We start from the raw sequence: 19,485 nt of genomic DNA on the forward strand, positions 1-19,485 counted from the left end.
CAGGAAAGGGTAACATTGCAAAGCCTGGCAGAAGCGCATGAACTGACCCCCCCCCCTCCCCTTTTCTGTCCCAGCGGGAAGCCCTTGCAGAGTTCCTGCCGCCTGACCCGGAGGCGGAAAAGATCAGCTCTTGAGTTCTGCCTGCGGCTGAGCAGGCGGAAGTCCAAGCACTGACCACGACAGGCAGCCAGCCGCTGGATCAGGACCCCTGGCTCGTTGGTAATGACAGCTGCCCATGAAGCAAGAGGCACAGGGACCCGGGGGCAGAATGGAAGAGGCTCACGTATGGCGACAGGCCCCAGCAGGTGGGGCAAAGGGGCAGGCTGTATTCTGTTCCCACTGGGCCCCTTTCCTAAAAGACTCACAGAACCCAAAGCAGCCTGTGAATTGGGTACAAGAGGAAAAACTAGTGGCTAGCTGAGACCGCCAGCCACTGGGCCAGCCAGCTGCCCCATTAAATGCCAAGGAAGTAATGGGTTGGCTGGTACATCCCCCACCCCCAGCCTCGTCCTGCCCTCCCGGGGACAGATCATGCCTCTTCCATTGAATATGCCGCCCCCCCCCCCCCGCTCTGCCACTGCTCCAGTCAGAAAGGCGCAACAGGCAACCGGGGCAGGAAGCCCTCTGTCCCCTGCCTGAAACCCCCCTGGCAAGAATCCTGCTCCTCTTCCTCCGTGCACGGGCTGAGGTCAAAGGCCAGGGGCTCTTCCCAAGATGCACCTGGCCATGTCCCTGTCTCTGCCTCCCATGTCCTCAGGATGGGGTCTGGAATGCCCTGGAATGCCCCCTGGTGGGGGTCCTGGGGGGAGCCCGAGCTAAGACAGCCAGGATCCTGGGAGACCGTGCTGGGCAGAAGACCCACTTTAAAGGGCCGGTAGCCAGCCAAGCAGGGAATGTCCGGAGCGTTCTGGGAGGGGGCTTCTTGCTGGGGAGGGGAAAACAGTCCTTCTACACAGGAGGGAGGCCACCTGGTGAGCACCTGGGCTTGGTCAACTCCAGGAAAGTCTAGCTGATGTTTCCACGGAGGGTGGACGCTGGCTGTGGGCAGACCCACGAGGCTGCTAAAGCTCTTGTAGCAGGGTGGCTGGGAGGTTGGGGCCTGGGGGCTCTTTCGGTCTGTGACAACCGCAGGGTAGGGGGTGCTGGAAAGCTGGTGAGGAAAAACCAGCGATTTGTACTGCGTTGGAGAAAAGGATTGGCCTCCGCCTCGTGGTTGCTCGAGGGCCGGGCTTGCTGCCCGGGAAGAGGCGGAAACAACAGAGTTCTGGTAGCCAGATGTGCACGAACCACTGGGATTCTTTTGGGGTGTCCCACCAAACAAGCAAAGATCTTCGAGCTCCAGTTTTGGAGCGCTGTCTGGAGGGGACTCTCCCAGGGCCGAGTCGGGGGCTTCAGCGCCTTCTGCGCTGCCCCCACTCCCCAGGATATCCAGAAAGAGGTCTGTTAAGGCATCATGGCGAGGGATGTGGTCTTCCTCGTCCTCCGTCTGGGCTCCAGGGCCTGAGGCTGCTTCGGGGGTGCAGATGGTAAGAGGTGACTCAACGGGAGGGGCTTCAGGAATGAGGCATGTGGGGACTCTCACGACTGCCTTGTCCAGCCGGCCAGAACACGTGGCCCCATCTTGAAGCAGAGAACCCGTGAAGCCTCTGTTTTGGGGAGCAAAACAAAACTCCAGTTAGGGAGCCCCCTGACCGGTCCAAAGCCGAGGCCTAGTCTGCTGCCCCCATCCTCAGCCTTGCCCTCGGTGGCCTTCCCTGCCTGGCAGTCTGAGTTGAGAGCAGAGACACCTCGAGCCTCCTGGCAAAGGGGCACGCTGGGCAAAGCCCCCCCCCCCCCCCACCAAAGCAGGAAGCGTGACAGAAGATGTAAAAGGGGCTCTTTGCCTGACACACCGCTGGTTTCCCAAGAGATTCTCTGATGCGGCCCAGAATGGCACCTTTCCTTGGGCCCCCTGGAGCATCGGCCACACAACCAGACACTGAAAGAGACAGAAAGCAGGAGTCAAGCCCAGCGGTCCCAACCGCAGCCCCCCCGAAGCCATCCCCCAGGGAGCCTGCTGGAGGCAGCGTTCCTACCGGCTTCTTCCCAAAGTCCTTGGCCACCTTGCTCTTGGCGGGGCTGGGAACCTGGTCCCACAACTCTCGCTTCAGCCTGCAAGGAAAGAACGGGCCGTTTGGCAGCCTGCCCTCCTTGGCTCAGGCAGAAGCAGCACGTGCACATGCAGACCTCAATCCTGTGCAACAGCTCAAATGGGGGGGGGGATGTAAAAATGCACTGCAGCGAAAGAGTGGCCAGCCCAAAAGGCACTGCTGCGACCACAAGGGGACAGCCAGAGGGCAGGTAGCAGCTCACCTGTCAAGGAAGCTGAAGGTGCCTTCACAGGGAGTGGCAGGTGGTGAAATCAAGAGCAGCACCCTGGCCACGAAGTGGCACACAAGGAGGCTGGCACAACATGGAGTCACGGCTGCTTCTCACACGGGCCTTTGGGAACTGCAGCCCCCAACCCGTGATGAGGTAGCCAGGCAGATGGGAAGTCCGGAGTGGTTTCCGCATGGGCTAAGCAGCACGGGAAGGCAGGGGGGCGCCCCATGTTGCAGGGGCCCCGGAAGCATAATCCATCTCCCACTGCCCTCCTCATGGGGAAGGCCCGAGGATCCAGCAGCCTTTACCTGATCCAGCAGAAGAAAGAGGCTGGAACCAGCACCAGCACCAGGAAGCAGATCAAGAGAATCAGCCGCCAGAGGGTGTCTCCAGATTCCGGCTTGAAATCTGGAAAAGCAGCACTCAATAAATCACCTGGAGAATACTCCGAAAAGCAGGGGGGGGGGGGGCACAGACCCATCATGACCTCACGAGGCTCAATCCAAATTCCTGGTCCTCAGCACCTCCAGTGCGAAGACGCCAAGCCTCACAACAAGGCAGAATTCTGCCAGAGGAGGTGGATGGTCTCTTGGGCTGACTGAAGAAGAGTGTGGATTTATATTCCCCCCTTTCTCTCCTGCAAGGAGACTCAAAGGGGCTTACAATCGCCGTTCCCTCCCCACACCCCCACAACAAACACCCTGTGAGGAGGGTGGGGCTGAGAGAGCTCCCAAGAACTGCGACTAGCCCCAGGTCACCCAGCTGGCGTGTGTTGGAGTGTGCAAGGTAATCTGGCTCACCCGATAAGCCTCTACAGCTCAAGTGGCAGAGCGGGGAATCGAACCCAGTTCTCCAGATTAGAGTGCACCTGCTCTTAACCACTACACCACTGCTGCTCCCCGAGTACAAGACTAGATGTAATCTTGGCAAGTGTGTGTGTGTTTGTGTTTTCCCCTCTTGTGAGCGAAAGCAGGCCGCCTCTGGCTCCAGGGCAAAACTGTAAGATGTAGAGGCTGGGTGGCCACCTGTCAGGAGCGCTTGGATTGTGTGTTTCTGCACTGCAGGGGGTTGGCCTTGATGGCCCCTGGGGTCTCTTCCAACTCTATGATTCTATGTGGTTGTTTTGGCCCCCCCAAAACCAGCAACCGCTCTAGAAGTTCTGTCCCACCCCGCCCAAGGAAGTTATTGGTGGAAATCTCCAGCGCCACTGCAGAGGAGGAGGGGAAGGTGGGACTCACTGTTGATCAACGTGACCGGGCTGCTCCACTCGCTCCAGAAGCCCCCCCAGTCTGCCAATCTATACCGCACCCACACGGTGTAGTTCTCTCCTGGCAACAGGGACTGAGCAAAAATTTCACAGTGTTCTGCTTGCTCTGTAATATTTCTCAGTTCCTGGGAGAAAGGAAACATAACAAGACCATTTTCAGGCCATTGCACTTGACCTTTAAAAACCAAGAACTCTCTATACCCTGTTCAGGATAAAGATGACAGAAGATTTGCTAATTCATCTGACCTTTCTTTGTCCTAGGGTCCTGGTGCCGGCCTAGTTCTGTCCCCAAGGCACTAGGACCCAAGCAGAGCATTCCAGAACAAAGACAGGAATCTATATTCAGGTGAGCTCTTTTATTATGAAAACAGCATCAGGAAAAAGCATTTGGACTTCTATCGCCAGACCTAAAGTTTGCATGTCAAAGTTTACATGTACCCTGAACAGGGTATAGCAACCCCTGTTTTTCATCTCCCTTACTTTCGAGCATGGAAATGTGAGAGGAACACTGAAGCAGAGAAAGCAGAGAGAAGCAGCGGGAGACGCCCTGCTACGGAGCCCAGCCGAGCAGCTGAAGGAGGCGATCAGAAACCTCATAGAGTAGACGTTACACAGGGTTGGTGGCAGCCGAAGAGTGGAGAGCTCTTTAAGAATCCAGATGGGGGATCGGGAACTTCTACCTAAAATCTGCGGCTTATCAGTCACTACAATCTCCTTCCCAGAAGACTGGAAGGCAGCCAATGGAAGAGGAATATTTTTAAATAGGATGCTTGGGGGCTGGGGAGGAATACACACTGTCTGCTCAATCCCTGTTCCAGGCAAATTGATAGAAAGTGATATTCCAAACGAGGGATATTAAACGCCTCTTGCCGAGAAAGAATCAGCATAACTTCAGCAATGGGAAGTTCTGCCTCCCCACATGTGCAGAATTCGTCTATGATCTGTCAGCCGACCTATCGAGGATTCTAAAATGCTCAAGCCAAGAAGCAGCGGAATTGAAAGAGGCAACGTGCAGCACAGACTCCCCGGGGGTATTTCCAGGCTGCCCCTGATCAGGCGGCCAGTCCACCCAGTGGGAAGGTTGATGATTGGCAGTTTGCGGACTTCTGAATCACTCCGCTCAGGGAAGCCAAGTGCTTTGCGCAAATGGAAGCAGATGGTTCAGAGGGTAAGTCAAACTCACAGGTCTATTCCAGAGGAAGGGAGAGAGAAACAGCGGGGACAAGGGAGAGACCTACCGGTTGCTCTGACCCTTCGGATGAAATCCGGACTTGATGTAATACTTTAATGTTTCGAATATGACTGTCTGGGCCGTAGTCCTTGGTCCAGTTCAGGACAAACGAACGCTTGCTGCTCTTGGTCACTGTGAGGTTTATAGGCGGCCGAGGCTTCACTGCTTTCAGGGGAGAAACAACAGTCGAGCACTGAGAAACGAGAGCCAGGGGGCAGGGCTGAGTCCTGCAGGGGGTTTCTGAAGGAAGGGGCTTCTCCCGAGACCACAAGGGGGACCCCCCCCCCACACACACACGTGGTGGGCCTTCTCACAGCCATTAGTGGAGAGGGAGGGGCTGGGGGGAGGTCTAATGAGTTAATTCCCCTTCCGACACCCACTACTCCTGTGGACCCTTTGGGCCGAGCCGGCCCCCCGCCCCAACCGCAGTCGACATTCCATTGTGCTTGAAACCATCCCTGCATAGACCAGAAAAGGACTCTGCGCACGAAGGCCAGACACAGCCTCACCGATGTTGTCAAGTTTAACCGTCGTGTTCTTGGATTTTTTTGTCCCAGCCCCCAGTGACAAAGTGAACTCGGTCCCGCCGAAATCAGTCTCTTTCATCCCATTCATTCTGCAAAAACATCTGGGGGAGGCAAACTCTGGGATTCTCCTGTTCTCGGGAACACACTTTGGCCGGCTGAAAGAGATGGGGAAAAGGCAACTTCCTCGTAGGGGGCTTCGCACTCAGCCTCTTGGCAGAATGAAGCCCCTGTAGGTGAGGATCCCCCCACCCCCATCCCACCCGTTCTGATGACAGCCCCTTGTGGTCCACAACAAGCCTCCCTTTGAGGCACAGAAAAGGGGAGCGAATACTTTTTCCCAGTCTGATAAAGGGTATCATCAAAACCATTTTGGATCTGGCATTGTATTGCAGCTGGCAGAGAGACATTTCATTTGAGAATCCTTTGCCCAGCCGACTCACTGGCACAGGTCTGAACTCACCGCTCTTTCTAGAGGGGAAATCCTCCTTTCTGGCCTAAATATGGCGAGATGGGGAGACTCTGCAGCCCAACTCTTTTGCTCACACACATCAAAGCCCACCAAGTAGACTCCTAGACTGACCCCGAGGACAACGGAGCGGAGAAACCCCCTTCAGCTTGACCCAAGACAACCCCAAGCCCCTTGTTAACACACTTCAGCATGACAGTGCAGGTACTCACAGTTTGGCATTGTTGTAAACATTCACCCGGAACGTCTTAGCGCAGTCGGTAGCACCCTCTGCATCCCAGTGACAGACCACCTCTGTGGCGAAATCGGTGTAACACTGCAGGTCAAAGTTCTCCGAAGCCCCAACTGGAAAGAAACAGGAGAGCTCACCGAAGGCCCAGCCCCTGGTGGGGTGCGTGTGTCCCGGCTCTCATTTCCTGCACCCGAGGCGGTGCGACTTCAACAATGAGGCTGCAGACCCTTCACGCCTTCCCTGCGGCCAGGGACACAGACCCCGCTGCTCTGCACACGGCAGAGGCAGGCACCAAGGCAAGGGACATGGGAGGGTTGCGTGGTCACAAGCAGCTGTGCAAAATCACAGCACAGCATACAATTCCACTCCCCCACGTGACATGCTGGTCCCCCCCGCCCATGATATTCATGTTGGTCTGCAACAGAAGAGCTGGATTCGAGTCCAAAAGCACCTGAGAAACCAAGATTTTTTGAGGCACACATTTCAGTCAAAGACCTCTTCATCAGACACAAGTAAAAATGGAGATCCCTGAATTCGAACCTGTGGTCTCTCAGATCCTAGACCAACACTCTAACCACTACACCAGGCTGGCTTTTTAAATGTTTGTTGTTATTACTAATGACACATTTACGATCACAGAAATAACCGTCATAGCAGTCCCTCAAACCAGTGAAGCCTTTGTTGACAAATTCCAACCAGGATTATATTAGGGCAAAATAGACATCAGCCACAGGCCAGGCCTGCTCCAAAACAGCTGTTTTGGGAGGAGCAGTTCTGCCAGCCCACACAACAACTGCTGGCACACGGCAACGGCACTTCGAATGCATAAAAAAGTATTGCCACAAACCAGATGTGGGGAAACGATGAACCACAATAACAGAAAACACTGAATCCAACAGAACAATGACTGGGCTCTTCGCAGGAAATTGAGCAAGCGAATGCCGGCAATCCCAAACTCTGCGGCTCGCTTGGGGCCCGCCCTATCCTTTGCATACCTCCAAAAGAGAACTCACCCACTCATTTCTGGTTTAGCTTTCGGGAGAACAAACAATTCCCAAGAACTGTGAGTTCATTTCCCCAGAAGCTACAAAACAACTTCTTGGAGACTCTGGGATCTTCCCGCCAGGTGCAAAAGGACACCTCCCAAAGCGTCCTGATATGCAAATAGTCACCCAGAAATCTCACTGCTTGTCAATCCGACCATTGCCCCAAACTCACCAAGTGGCAAAGTCACAGCTGCACAACTCGCTCCAGTTACACAATCTGTGCCCCCCCACCCCGTGTTCCCTCCCCCTCCCCGGCTGCTAGCAAAGCAGGCCTGGATGACTGACCCAAAGGACCATCTCCCCCTTTCCCTCCCCTCCATACCAACCTGCCCCACTCCTGAGATGAATGAAAGAGACAGCCTACTCTCACAGAAGGAGAGAGGGGGGATTTCTGAAAAAAAAATTTTTTGGCCTGGGGGGCTGATTAGAATATCTTGATCCACTTATTTATTTTTAATTACTTATAGTGTGCCTTCCTCACTTCGATTCAAGTCGGATTATAATCAGTGGTGGGATCCAAACATTTTAACAACAGGTTCCGATGGGGGTGGGATTCAAACAGTGGCGCCGCCGCACACACGCGCCTCCAGTCCCTGTTGGGCAGTGCTTCTTGGCACTCAGAAAAAATGAGTAGCCACTTCTAGAGAAGTGGTGAGAACAGGTTGGATCCCACCTCTGATTATTATGCAGAGTGAGCTGAGACAATCAACAAGTCAACGGGAATTGCGGTCGTTCAACAAGTCAACGGGAATTGGGGTCGTAGTCGAACCAGCCAGAAATCCCAAACCAGAACTGAAGCAAAGCGCAGGTGTTCAACCAGATACATTGAACGAAGCACAAATTACTTAGCGGGATCCTACTTATGGGCGCACAAAAGCCCCCCCCCCCCGTTTCTCCCAGTAACTTTGCGGACCATTCTGCCCAGCGCCCCCCACTCGCCAGGCACCGGCCCAGGGGTCTGCAACCTGCGGCTCGCCAGATGTTCATGGACTACAAATCCCATCAGCCCCTGCCAGCTGGCCCAGCAGCCCGCTTCCCACACCGGGCACCGACTCTGACCACGCAGGCTGTTAGCAAAGGAGGCTCCAGGAGGCACCTGGGCTTTCCCACCCACCTGCCCGCGGAGCCTTACCTGGAGCGACCAGGTAGGAAAGGAAGACGGCCAAACGCCAAAGGCCAAGCGCTCCGGGCCAGGCTGTGGGCATCCCGGGGGCCACCTGCCCAGAGAGAGGGCTGGGCAGCACCCACATTGCACGGTCCTCCTGGGTGCCCCCAGAGCCCGCCGGCCCGCCCGCCCGCCCGGTGGAGTTCCAGTGGGAAGGGGGCGGGGGCCGCAGGGACCCCCTTTGGCGGCGGCGGCCTCCTCCTCCTCGCCGGAGCCCCCTCGACGCCAGCGCCGCCGCCACCCGCCCCTCTCTCGGCCTCGCCCGTTCTCTTCCGCCGCCGCCGCCGCCGCCGAGGCCCCGCCCACCACCCCCAGGCTCCTCCTCCTCCGGCCTGACACCGCCCTCCGCCTCGTGGTCTCCGCCGCCCCGCCTGCCCCGGCCTCAGCGCCGCGCCGCGCCGCGCCCCGGTGAGAGGAGGGGAGCGGAGCGCCGCACTCTGCCCATGCTCAGAGACCCGCCCCCCGTTATTAGGCGCTCGCCTGCCCTTGGCGCCCTCACAACAACCCCGCGAGGGAGGCTAGAGCGGGCCCAAGAAGGGCGCGCAGAGGCGGGGGCCTCCCGCCGTCTCACCACTGCGCGCGGGGGGGGGGGGGCTGTCACGCTGGAAGGGGGCCGGGGTGCGGGCGGGGGGCTGGTGCCTGACCGCCCTGCCTTAACTCATCCACGCGCCGCTTTGCCCCTCCTGCAGGCACAGGTTGGTCCTCTTGGCATGCTAGGTGGAGGTGGCAGCGCCAGCCCTCAAGGGCGGCGCAAGTGTGCAGGCATGGGGCAGGCTGCAGGGGCGGCGTTCCTTGGCTGGGACCTGTGGGGCAGTCCCCAGAAAACAGAGGGCAAGAGCCCCAGGGCAGCCCTCTGCCAGGCAGGTGCCTGATGCCCGTCCTGGCTGCCCGCGAGGGGCTGGGCTGGGCCTTCCTCACCAGCTCTCTGTGACGCTCTCCTTTCTGACGGTCCTCCTAGCTGTGTGCTGCTGACTTCTCTGGCGGGTACCATGAGCAGAGCCAAGGCGTCCACACCCGTCGCTGCCTTCCCTCTGTGCCAGGACGTCCACACCGATGCCCACCGCCAATTCCTGCAGGCCCTGATGTCTCGGGGCGCAGTGGACAGAGTGCGGGCTGCCACCCTGCACCGGCAGTGCTGCGAACTGCATCGGGGTGAGTGGCTGGAGGCAGGTGGCAGAGGGCACGGGACGGGGCAGATGGGGGCACACGCTAGCCCGTGTCGCCGTGCTCGGAAGGGGCAGCAAAAATGGGGGGCGCCTTCCAGGGGCTGATTGAGGACGAGGGCAGGCATTCCTCCGCTCCTCTTCAGTCACCTGGATTTCTAATATAGCAGGAAGGTTAAAAAAGCAGCCGTCTGGAAGTGCGGACACAGGGCCACAATTCACTTGAGAATGTGGGTGGGGGGTGGGTTCTGAGGGCATTCACGCCCTGGTCACCCCCAGTCTCTGCTCTGCCCTCGCAGGAAGCCCTGGGGTACGGGGTCAGGTGGTCGAAGCCATTAAATGCCAGTGAGGTGGCACGCCCAACATGCCCCCGAGCCAGGGAGCCCTCTGCCAGGCCGTGCAGGAGGGGGAGGGCAGGCAAGCCCCAACCGATCGGAGGAGGCCCTTGGGGCCGTGTCTGCTTGGCATCCCTAGCTCGTTCTTGCGCAAGGCACAGATGTGGCATCTTGTGTGGGTGGGCAGTGGCTGGGTGGGGCAGCAGGCCCTTGTTTACTTCTTGGAAGGCAGCTTCAGAGGACCCAGACGGGGGTCCATGGGTCCAGCCCCACACGGGCCTCAGCAGGTGTTTCCTGTTGCTCAAGCCGTGAGTTCGCCCGGATTTCACAAGCCTGCAATTGCAACTCGAAAACACCCTGATTGGAGCTAAAAACAACATAAGAACATAAGAACTAGCCTGCTGGATCAGACCAGAGTCCATCTAGTCCAGCACTCTGCTACTTGCAGTGGCCCACCAGGTGCCTTTGGGAGCTCACAGGCAGGATGTGAAAGCAATGGCCTGCTGCTGCTGCTGCTGCTCCTGAGCACCTGGTCTGCTAAGGCATTTGCAGTCTGAGATCAAGGAGGATCAAGATTGGTAGCCATGGATCGACTTCTCCTCCATAAATCTGCCCAAGCCCCTTTTAAAGCTATCCAGGTTAGTGGCCATCACCACCTCTTGTGGCAGCATATTCCAAACAACAATCACATGTTGCGTGAAGAAGTGTTTCCTTTTATTAGTTCTTCCCCCCAGCATTTTCAATGAATGCCCCCTCGTTCTAGTATTGTGAGAAAGAGAGAAAATTTTCTCTCTGTCAACATTTTCTACCCCGTGCATCATTTTATAGACTTCAATCATATCCCCCCTCAGACGTCTCCTCTCCAAACGAAAGAGTCCCAAACGCTGCAGCCTCTCCTCATAGGGAAGGTGCTCCAGTTCCTCAATCATCCTCGTTGTCCTTCTCTGCACTTTTTCTATCTCCTCAATATCCTTTTTGAGATGCGGCGACCAGAACTGGACACAGTACTCCAAGTGCGGTCGCACCACAGCTTTATATAAGGGCATGACAATCCTTGCAGTTTTATTCTCAATTCCTTTCCTGATGATCCCCAGCATAGAGTCTGCCTTTTTCACAGCTGCCATGCATTGAGTTGACATTCCCGTGGAACTATCCACTAAGACGCCCAAATCCCTTTCCTGGTCTGTGACTGACAGCACTGACCCTTGTAGAGCTGGCCCCCTGCAGGCCCTCATGGTTGTGCCAGCTTCTGTATCCCCAGGCTGGATTTTTCGCTGAAATGCAGGTTTTTGTGCCAACGGAAAATAGGTGGCACAAAAGAAAGAAATCAAGCGGGAACCCCAGCAATGCACGGAGGGCCCTGCCTGTGCACCCCCCAGCTCCCTGGCAGAAGGGCAGGACAAAAATGTATGGATACCCAGTTAAGTGCGGAGATGAGTAGAACAGATTTGCTTTTAAAAAAACCAGGCCCTTTGAAAACACGCGTTTCCCCAGAGCAGCCATTCCCTGCTGCCTCGAACATGTTTGGCCCAGTTCCAATGGGCAAGGGGCAGACAACCGGGCATTGGCCCACCCCGTCCTTTCAGAGGCCTCGGGGCCTGTGCCGTAAGCCAACTCCAGCACTGGCTGTGTCATGCAGAGAGTTGTGTACCGTGTGTGTTTTCTATCTCCCCACCCTCCTCTGCCTCCAGTCCATTATGCGGCAGACAAGCTGGATGAGTTTATTGGCGTGATCAACCGTCAGCTGCAGCCCCTCTCCATGGAGATCCGGAAAGGCAAGGAGGAAGAGTCCGGCCATACGTGTTATGCGCTGGTAAGCTGGACAACTCTGCTGTGCTGAGGCCTCTGGTGGCCTTGGAAGTAAAAAACTTCCTCGGAAGAGTCTGCCAGGGAGGTCGGCACCCTCAGTGGAATGGAGGGGGCCCCCTCGCTCTCCACAGCCTCCAGGCTTCATCAGAACGTTTTATAAAATGCCCCTCGTTTCAAGTCAAGGTCTGACCCCTGACCCAGTTACTCCAGAGGTGATTGACAAGCTGGAACGGGTCCAGAGGAGGGCGACCAAAATGGTCAAAGGTCTGGAATCCATGCCCTACGAGGAGGAGAGACTGAGGGAGCTGGGGATGTTTAGTTTGGTGAAGAGAAGATTAAGAGGTGACATGATAGCCCTGTTTAGATATTTGAAGGGATGCCATGTTGGTGAGGGAGCAAGCTTGTTTTCTGCAGCTCCAGAGACCAGGACACGGAGCAATGGGTTCAAGGTGAAGGAAAAGGGATTCCACCTGAACATCAGGAAAAACTTCCTGACTGCACCGGAGTCCATATGCACTGGAGACAAATTCCTTGTGTGTCCAATCACACTTGGCCAATAAAGATTCTATTCTATTCATTCTATTTTGTCAGGGCTATTGGACAGTGGAATTCACTGCCTCGGAGAGTGGCAGAGTCTCCTCCTTTGGAAGTTTTTAAAGAGAGACTGCATGGCCATCTGTCAGGAGTGCTTCGATTGTGTGTTCCTGCATTGCATGGGGTTGGACTGGATGGCCCTTGGGGTCTCTTCCAACTCTGATTCTACGGAGGCCGTCGTGCCAGAGGCACGGGCAACTCAGCAGCATCTAGGGCAGGGAGAGAGCAAACAAGGAACACCTTGAGGGGAAGGGGCAGTTCTGGCCACCAGCAACAGCACCTCTGTTTTTGCACAGGTGAATATGGCGGAAACCGCAGTGACTCGAATGGCGAGTGACTACACTGAAACAGAGCTGGAGCTGTTCAAGAAAACAGTTAAGTGTGTGTTTTGAGGCTGGCACTCAGACCTCTCTGTGTGTGTGCGCGCGCACAGGAGCATGTGAGTGGCGTAGTTCAGTCTAGAAAGCTCACCAGGCAGTGTTGCTCCATGGGCTGGCTAAGGGGCTATTGTGCCTGATTTGGGCAGTGACGGGGCGCGCGAGGGACTTTCCTCAAGCGTGCCATTTCTAGGCCTTGGAGCAACAGCCAGGCCGTCTGGATGCTCCTTACTTTCTGCCCCCCCAATTAGCAGGGTGTGTTGCCACTGCCGCTGAGCTGCCAGCCCCAAGCCCTGGATGGGAATCAGAAACAAGCATGCTGGAGCTGGTCTCTGGTCTCCAGCAGGCTGGCTTGGAAGCTCCACTAAACTCTGTGCCAACTGAAAGGAGAAGAGTTTTGGGTGGGGCTGCGCAGACCCTGTGGGGTCCCGCCTTTTCCTGACGTCACAGGGCAGGCCCACTCTCTTTGGGGGGCTCTGGAACGGGGAGAACTCAACGCTCCCTTTCGCAGTGACGCAAGGAGAAAAGGAGAGGCTGCCGCTGCCCGTGCTGGGCAGGTGGTCTACCCGGGAGTCAAAGGCCTGGAGCAACTCTGCTTGTGGCTGTGTGGGCCCAAAACATAACTGTGTGTGTTGGGGGAAGATATTCTCCTCATGCACAGCTGCGTGGGGGAAGCAGGGACGGTGGGCAGGCCGTCTCTCTCCCTCACCCCCATCTTTGCCGCAGACACGGGAGGAAGCCACTGCCTGGACTTGGTCTCCATGTCACCCATCTGGAAAGGGGGGCGGGGCGGGGGGACAAGTCATGGAGAAGGTGGGGGGGAGGAGTGCTCCTCAGGCCCCCCCTTGTCTCTTGCTGCAGATGCACCAGATCGTCTTGTCCGAGAATGGCTTCGTGTCTTCCACGAAGATGCTGAACGTGGCTGACCAGCTGAAGCCCAAGAAGATGAGGAAGGGGGACGCAGAGCAGGTGCTGCGGCGTCTGGTCCAGGAGAAGTGGCTGTCCGAGGTAACGGCTCCGGTCGGCCCCTGGGACTGGCGGCCTCGGCTCACCTCTTGGCAAGACGAGTGGCCGTCTGACAGAGGCAGGCCCGGACCACTTCCAGCAATTTGGGGGAGGGGTGGGGCACGGCTGTGTTCCACAAGATCCCTGGGGGGAATGCCAATAGTCTGGCAAGGAGGGCAGGCTGCTTCCCCTGGGGAAGGGTCCCAGCAGGCAGGGGAGAGGGAGGCCGGTCTAACAGCGCCTGCTTTCCCCCAGAAAGAGGGAGAGTTCACGCTGCACGCCCGCTGCATCCTTGAGCTGGAGCAGTACATCCTCAGCCACTATCCGGACATGGTCTCCAAGTGCCACATCTGCCACACCCTGGTCATCCAGGTAACCGGGGCACGGGGGCCCCCACCGCTTCCCCTGCGGGTCGCAGGCGCGGCTGTTTCCGGCCTGGCCCAGAGGATAAGCTGGGAGGGAAACCAGAACTCCAAAAGCTTGCTTCTCGCCCTTCCCTTTCAGCTGCAGCGTCTTGGTCCTTCTCACGCCTGCCCCTGGGGCAGCCTCCTTGTGGAAAGCAGGAAGAAAGCCCAGCTGGGCTTGCCCTGCAGGCAGAGGAGCCCCCACCCCAAGGGGTTGCACAAGCAAGCAGGCAGCCCTCCCGCTAACCGGGGCCCTTCCCTTTCAGAAACAAGTGTGCCCGGACTGCGGGATTGCCACGCACGCCCACTGCCTAGCCAGATACGTCCAAGCGCAAACAGAGCCCTGCTGCCCTCACTGCAAGCAGTTTTGGCCTCAAAGGGTTCCAGGTATGGGCGTCTCCAAGTCCCCTGCATGAAGGGGGGGGGGGCCCTCCTCTGTCCTCACGGCACATTCGGCAATTAAACCAGGACAAGGAAATCCATAAAACAGCAGAGTTTTTATTGAGGCAGCCTCCCAGGAGAGAAGGCGCCCGGTGCCTCATGCCAGGCAGAGAGCGTTACCTGGGAGAAATCCAGCCTTGCACGGACATGATAATTCAGCCGCGAGGGCCCTGGCAGAGCTCCTGAGCCGCCCTCGCTTCAGGGTGCTGTTTTGCGTGGCCGTTGGGGTACAGCGAGGGAGGAGCTGTTCTCCACCCTTCAGCCAGCCTTGCCTTTCCCCCCTCTTTTCCAGAGCTCAGCCAACCGGCTACTCTGCCGTCCACCAGCACCTCTAGGTAGAAGAGTTCCTGCAGGACCCAGGTGACAGTCAGGACGCCGGGCAAAGAATGCTCTCCCTCCTCCCCAGTCTTCACAGAGCAGGAAGGAGCCGCTTTGGGCCGGGTCAGCGGAGCTGCAGTCCCCCTTGGGCTTCTGCCCTCAGTGTTGTTTCTGGAATTAAAAGTTCTGCAGTATTTTCCTCCAAACTGTGCTGTCCCTCGTTCCTTCACTGCGCGAGGGCCTCTGCGTCACGAGCTGGAGCTCAGCACTTGCCGACAGACACTCCTTCCACAGGGGACGAAGGAATTTGTCTTCCTGCCCCATTTCTTACTTGCCTTCCTTCCTTCCTCTCCCCCGGAGGGGTCTAGGAGGCTGAGTCCCACCATCCGGGGCGGAGCGGGGGGGGGCTACGACCACCAGAAGCTGATGGAGAAGCTGGTGTCCAGGGCCCTCACGTAGTGCCAGTATTGAACCGGGATAAAGAGAACCTGGCCCGGGTTTAGGATGCAGGCCTGAAACGCAGCCGTCTCAAACCGAGGGAACCGCACCAAGTCGGGCTCTTCCACGTCCACCTGGGCAGGACAGACACGACCTTGTTTCACTGCCACGCCCACAGTGGGAGACTCACACGGCCCCAGCACGGGAACGGGAGCACGCACCTGGCTAGTGTTGTGGAGAAGGTGGCCCTCGTGGGGGTACAGCTTTTCTGTCTCAGCGGGAGAATAGAGGCGCACGTACTTCCGACCCATGACCTGCCAGTGAGAAAGAGCCTGACTGGAGGGCCGCCTGCTCTTTGCTGATCGACTGGGCAGAAAGGGATCGGGGCCACTGAGCATCCTCCCACTTGGCAGGAAGCCGCCACAGTGCTGCTCTGGACTGTTTTCTCTGTGCCCTCCTTGTCACTCGACTCGAGGGGGCGAAGGAGTCCTGGGGGCTGGGGCTGGGTGGAGCCAAGCTCTCCTTTTGGCCCATTTGGTCATAACACCACTACTAGGAGAACCAGAGATAGCACCTCCCCCACCCCCCAACACTACAAAGCAGAATGACCAGAAGTCTTGGTGCGGGGCTGCTCCTCCAGCCCTTCCAGGCCTTTGCAGCCCCCTTGTGAAAAAGCACAGCGAGGGTCAGACCTGGACCAAGAAATTCTGCTGCGGGTCCTGGTGGAGGGGCGAAACGGTTCCTGCCGGCCCAAACCAGGCGTTGACGGTGATGTCGTCTTCCTCGCCTTTGCCCAGACAGCAGTAGTCGGGGATGCCGATATCCTGCTTCAGCTCCGGGATCTGCCAGGGATCGAGAAGCGGAGAGAGAGTCACCCGTAGGCCGCCCTCGTTCTCTCAAAATGCGGAGCACGTGTGAGCAGACAGCCTGAGCTCCGGTGGTAGTGGGTGAGCCCGTCTTTGGCTCCATGGGCCCCCGAGAACTGAGGCAGGCGCCAAATGTTTTCACGGGAAAAGCAGCACAGCCCCACCTATTGTGGGTTGCTCCTAACTAAGGGGAAATTAGCCTGCACCCGTTGGAGATTCCACTTGGCATCACTGTTCCCTGGAATGCATGTCAGAGAACCCCTCAGCGGGTCCTCCCCACCCACAACAGGGGCAGTAATTCACCCCTCTGAAGAATTTCTTGCGTGGGCTTTCTCCTTCGCTGCCCCACCCCAGCTGTGGCCCAGGGGTGCTAAGAAGGGATGTGTATCTGTTCGCCCCTGTGGGTTCTTGCTCCATCGTCCTCTGACCAGCCACAGAATGTCAGGTGGCAGGAAGTCCTGCATCGTGCTGCTTCACTGGAAATTAGTCAGAGGAAGGGTTTGGTTTGGGTCAAGAAGGAATTTCTCCTCTGCTTAGATGGCTCAGTGATTAGCGGGGCAGAGAGAAGAGTTTGGATTTATATCCCACCTTTCCCTCCTATAAGGAGACTCAAAGTGGCTGACAAGCTCCCTTCCTCTCCCCACAACACCTTGTGAGGTAGGTGGGGCTGAGAGAGTTCTGAGAGAACTGTGACTAGCCCACGGTCACCCAGCAGGAATGTAAGAGTGCGGGAACACATCTGGTTCACCAGATAAGCCTCTGCCACTCAGGTGGAGGAGCAGGGAATCAAACCCGGTTCTCTTGCCCAATCTGTGCCCCTTTTGGCCTCTCCCAACAACTGTTCTCCTCAAAAGTCCCTGTGAGCCTTCACCTGCTCAAAGAGTTGGTGCTGGGCGAGATATCCGGTGTGATCCTGAAGTTGAAGAGAAGAAGGGAGAAAATATTATACACTTACATATTTATTATATTTGTATCCCTCCCCCCTCCCTGACCGAAGTTGGGCTCAGGGCGGTGCCCAAACATTTAAAACAATACCTTCAATACATAAAATGTGACTATCATTAAAACTCAGGAAGGTGTCAGAATTTAGGCCTATTAAAAGCCCAGATCACACATAAAACTTTGCAGGAGCCACTCAAGCATGGGTGACACTGAGAGCAGGCGACGCTGAAGAGAGCACATTGCAGGGAGGTCAGTGGATGGTATCAGGAAGCACGAATGCCCTCAGCCAAAGGTCCGGTGGAACAGAACCGGTTACAGTCCCGGAGGGCCCTGGTGGCGAGAGTTGAAAAAGCCCCTGGCTCTGGCTGAGGCCAGGAACTACCAGAAGATTTTTGTTCAGGACCAAAGCGTCCTCCGTGGGCAATATGGGGTGATATGGTTCCGTAGGTAGGATGGCACCACCACCCCACCCACCCGCCCGCCAAGAAAGGTCCCACAATTGTTTCCAGCCAGACTGCATGCTCGGCTGACCCCTCCCCAAAAGACCTGATTCTCGATGTAGTGGCTGATGAAGTCATCGACGGACATGAGGGTCTGGGACCACTCCTCGTCTGTGTAGCGGGAGCCAACTTCCACGGGGACGGTGCGGCTGCCGGCCACTTGGTGGATGTATTCTATGCTGCAGTGAGAAGCAAAGGCCCTGAGGTGGCTTCTGGCTCTCCAAAGGGCCTGACCCACAGAAGCGAGGGCCACTCCCTCACTGTCTGTCCTGAGCCTCGTCTCAAAAGGAACAGGGGCTTCCCCCCAGCTCAGAGTCTGGGGAAGCAGGGCAGGAAGCTACCCCTGAGGGCTGACTTTGGGGGGGGGCGGGGGGATGACAGAAACACGGCAGCTTCTCTCACCTCCACTTCTTCATGCAGGGCCAGTGGTCGACAACCTCTTCCAAGATCACAGGCTTCTGAGGAAGCAGGAAATTATCTCGGAAGTGTTCCAGCGACGGGCAGTGAAGCCGCAAAACCCTCTCTGGTGTTTTTATAGCAGGGACCTCTGCAGGGCCTGTCCGAGTTCTCTGCAATGAGGAGACATTCTCAGCACTCTCAACCCAAACTTTCCTTAACGGGCAGCCCGATTCTCGGTGCCTGCCACCAAAATGTCGGACGGTAGAGCACTGGTCACCTGTAAACCTTCTGGCACCTCTGTGTGGGGTGGTACACAGGCAGCATTTTAGGCCAAGCTTGTTGGGTTTTGGGGCACATTAATGTGGCTGGAACCAGGGATCAGATCTGTTTCCAGCGCAATGGAAAAGGCGCTTAAGCAAGCAACTCAGGGGCACCCAATACCTTTGGGAGGGGCTCCTTGGCATCTCCAGCCGCAGGTCTTTTGGGCAGATGTGGCCGAAGGACGCCGATCACCTTGGCCAAGACGTTGTCCAGGATGGAGGCCCCCATCAGCAGCCCCAGGTCGCAGGTGCGCACGGCCTCGGGCACAGCCCCGCCAGCACGGCACACACAGAGCACCTTGAAGAGGCAGCCGTAAGCGTAGACGCGGCGCCACGCCTTGTCCACGTCTCTCCACGTCCCGATGTTCAGCTTCTCCCAAGAGTAGTCCAGGATGATCTCGGCCAGGCCCAGGCAGGTGGCGGAGTCCGTGCCCTCCTCGTAAAGGAGGTCTGCTGCCTGCTGAAGCAAGAGGAGGACGCTGCTCTCCACGGCCTCGCCGAAGTCCAGCAGCAAGCCCTCTCTGGTGCTGGGCAGGAGTGCCCGGAGGTCAGCCCACAAGGTGTGGGCAGCCAGGGCTGTGTCTGGAGGGGTGGGCGACTGCCCCCCGCTGTCCTGAGTGGGACTGCTCAGCCCCTTGCTCCCTGGCATCTCTTCTGGGACGTCCCAACACCAAATCCTAAGCAGGCCCCCCAACTACCCCCTGAATCTCACAAAGCAAGGGGCCAGGGAGATTGGCAGCAACTGAGGCATCTCAGAGGGAGGGGGTGGGGGCCAGTGGTGCTCTATCCCCCTCCCAAATCAGGTCTGAGATCTCCGCGCCCCCAATCGAGATCTTCCTTTCCCGATCTCAGCAGCAGCTGCCGTCCGAGATAGACTGCACTTGTACATGGAGGCTCCCTCAACAGGTGCAAAGGAGGGGGGCGCTCCCGCACTCCCACCTCCCAGCACTCGAAATCCCCCCTGGCAGGAAACTCCTGCCGGTCTCGATCTCCTCCCCCCCCCCCCCCACTCCACTCCCGAGTCTCGGAAGGCCGCTCTAGGCACGCCAGGGCCATCGAGGAGAGGCGACCACCGAGACGACCTCTCGCTAGTGCTTAGAGCGTCTTTTCGGCAGCTTGCGCGCAGCGCCGCCCAGCGGACAAGAGCGGGATTGCAAGTGGGCTTGGAAGGACCAGGCTGGGAAACGCAGCCCACGTGGAGCGCGAGCTGGGGCGGGGGGGGCTGCAGGGGGGAGATCAGGAGTCTGGGGTGGGGAGAGGGAAGAGAAGCACCCCTTTC

At 57.5% G+C, this 19,485-nt stretch overlaps 3 protein-coding genes across 3 annotated transcripts; 1 reads left to right on the forward strand and 2 right to left on the reverse strand.

Annotated features, from left to right (window-relative positions):
- Positions 1 to 37: 37 nt before the first annotated feature.
- Positions 38 to 9,286, reverse strand: IL4R (interleukin 4 receptor). Its single transcript, XM_048494161.1, has 11 exons — positions 9,214 to 9,286; positions 8,897 to 9,098; positions 8,263 to 8,666; positions 6,065 to 6,197; positions 5,369 to 5,541; positions 4,867 to 5,024; positions 3,600 to 3,753; positions 2,670 to 2,769; positions 2,076 to 2,151; positions 1,893 to 1,978; positions 38 to 1,646 (listed from the first exon to the last, which is right to left on the reverse strand). Exons 1-11 carry the CDS (start codon positions 9,284 to 9,286, stop codon positions 587 to 589), a joined length of 2,619 nt encoding a protein of 872 aa, XP_048350118.1. The 3' UTR covers positions 38 to 586.
- Positions 8,317 to 14,947, forward strand: NSMCE1 (NSE1 homolog, SMC5-SMC6 complex component). The gene is made up of 8 exons (XM_048493230.1): positions 8,317 to 8,703; positions 9,254 to 9,447; positions 11,485 to 11,606; positions 12,493 to 12,570; positions 13,435 to 13,581; positions 13,834 to 13,950; positions 14,249 to 14,369; positions 14,716 to 14,947. The coding sequence occupies exons 2-8, from the start codon at positions 9,285 to 9,287 to the stop codon at positions 14,760 to 14,762; spliced, it is 795 nt and encodes a 264-aa protein (XP_048349187.1). The 5' UTR covers positions 8,317 to 8,703; positions 9,254 to 9,284; the 3' UTR covers positions 14,763 to 14,947.
- On the reverse strand, positions 14,461 to 19,205 carry KDM8 (lysine demethylase 8). Its single transcript, XM_048493229.1, has 7 exons — positions 18,328 to 19,205; positions 17,890 to 18,056; positions 17,534 to 17,666; positions 16,917 to 16,958; positions 15,872 to 16,021; positions 15,401 to 15,493; positions 14,461 to 15,313 (listed from the first exon to the last, which is right to left on the reverse strand). The coding sequence occupies exons 1-7, from the start codon at positions 18,853 to 18,855 to the stop codon at positions 15,149 to 15,151; spliced, it is 1,278 nt and encodes a 425-aa protein (XP_048349186.1). The 5' UTR covers positions 18,856 to 19,205; the 3' UTR covers positions 14,461 to 15,148.
- Positions 19,206 to 19,485: the final 280 nt, after the last annotated feature.

The sequence above is a fragment of the Sphaerodactylus townsendi genome, linkage group LG04 (genome assembly GCF_021028975.2).
Source record: "Sphaerodactylus townsendi isolate TG3544 linkage group LG04, MPM_Stown_v2.3, whole genome shotgun sequence".
Taxonomy (NCBI): domain Eukaryota; kingdom Metazoa; phylum Chordata; class Lepidosauria; order Squamata; family Sphaerodactylidae; genus Sphaerodactylus; species Sphaerodactylus townsendi.

Bases quoted from the DNA above. Each gene is read 5' to 3' on its own strand.
- NSMCE1 (XM_048493230.1), top strand. From the start codon at position 9,285: ATGAGCAGAGCCAAGGCGTCCACACCCGTCGCTGCCTTCCCTCTGTGC. The intron at 11,607-12,492 runs GTAAGCTGGACA...GTTTTTGCACAG, and splicing joins GCCATACGTGTTATGCGCTG to GTGAATATGGCGGAAACCGC. The intron at 13,582-13,833 runs GTAACGGCTCCG...GCTTTCCCCCAG, and splicing joins AGGAGAAGTGGCTGTCCGAG to AAAGAGGGAGAGTTCACGCT.
- IL4R (XM_048494161.1), bottom strand. From the start codon at position 9,286: ATGGTACCCGCCAGAGAAGTCAGCAGCACACAGCTAGGAGGACCGTCA. The intron at 5,542-6,064 runs GTGAGTACCTGC...CATCTCTTTCAG, and splicing joins GTTTACAACAATGCCAAACT to CCGGCCAAAGTGTGTTCCCG. The intron at 3,754-4,866 runs GTAGGTCTCTCC...CCTTTCTCCCAG, and splicing joins CCGAAGGGTCAGAGCAACCG to GAACTGAGAAATATTACAGA.
- KDM8 (XM_048493229.1), bottom strand. From the start codon at position 18,855: ATGCCAGGGAGCAAGGGGCTGAGCAGTCCCACTCAGGACAGCGGGGGG. The intron at 18,057-18,327 runs GTATTGGGTGCC...TCCTCATTGCAG, and splicing joins CCAAGGAGCCCCTCCCAAAG to AGAACTCGGACAGGCCCTGC. The intron at 15,314-15,400 runs GTGCGTGCTCCC...TGTCCTGCCCAG, and splicing joins TTCTCCACAACACTAGCCAG to GTGGACGTGGAAGAGCCCGA.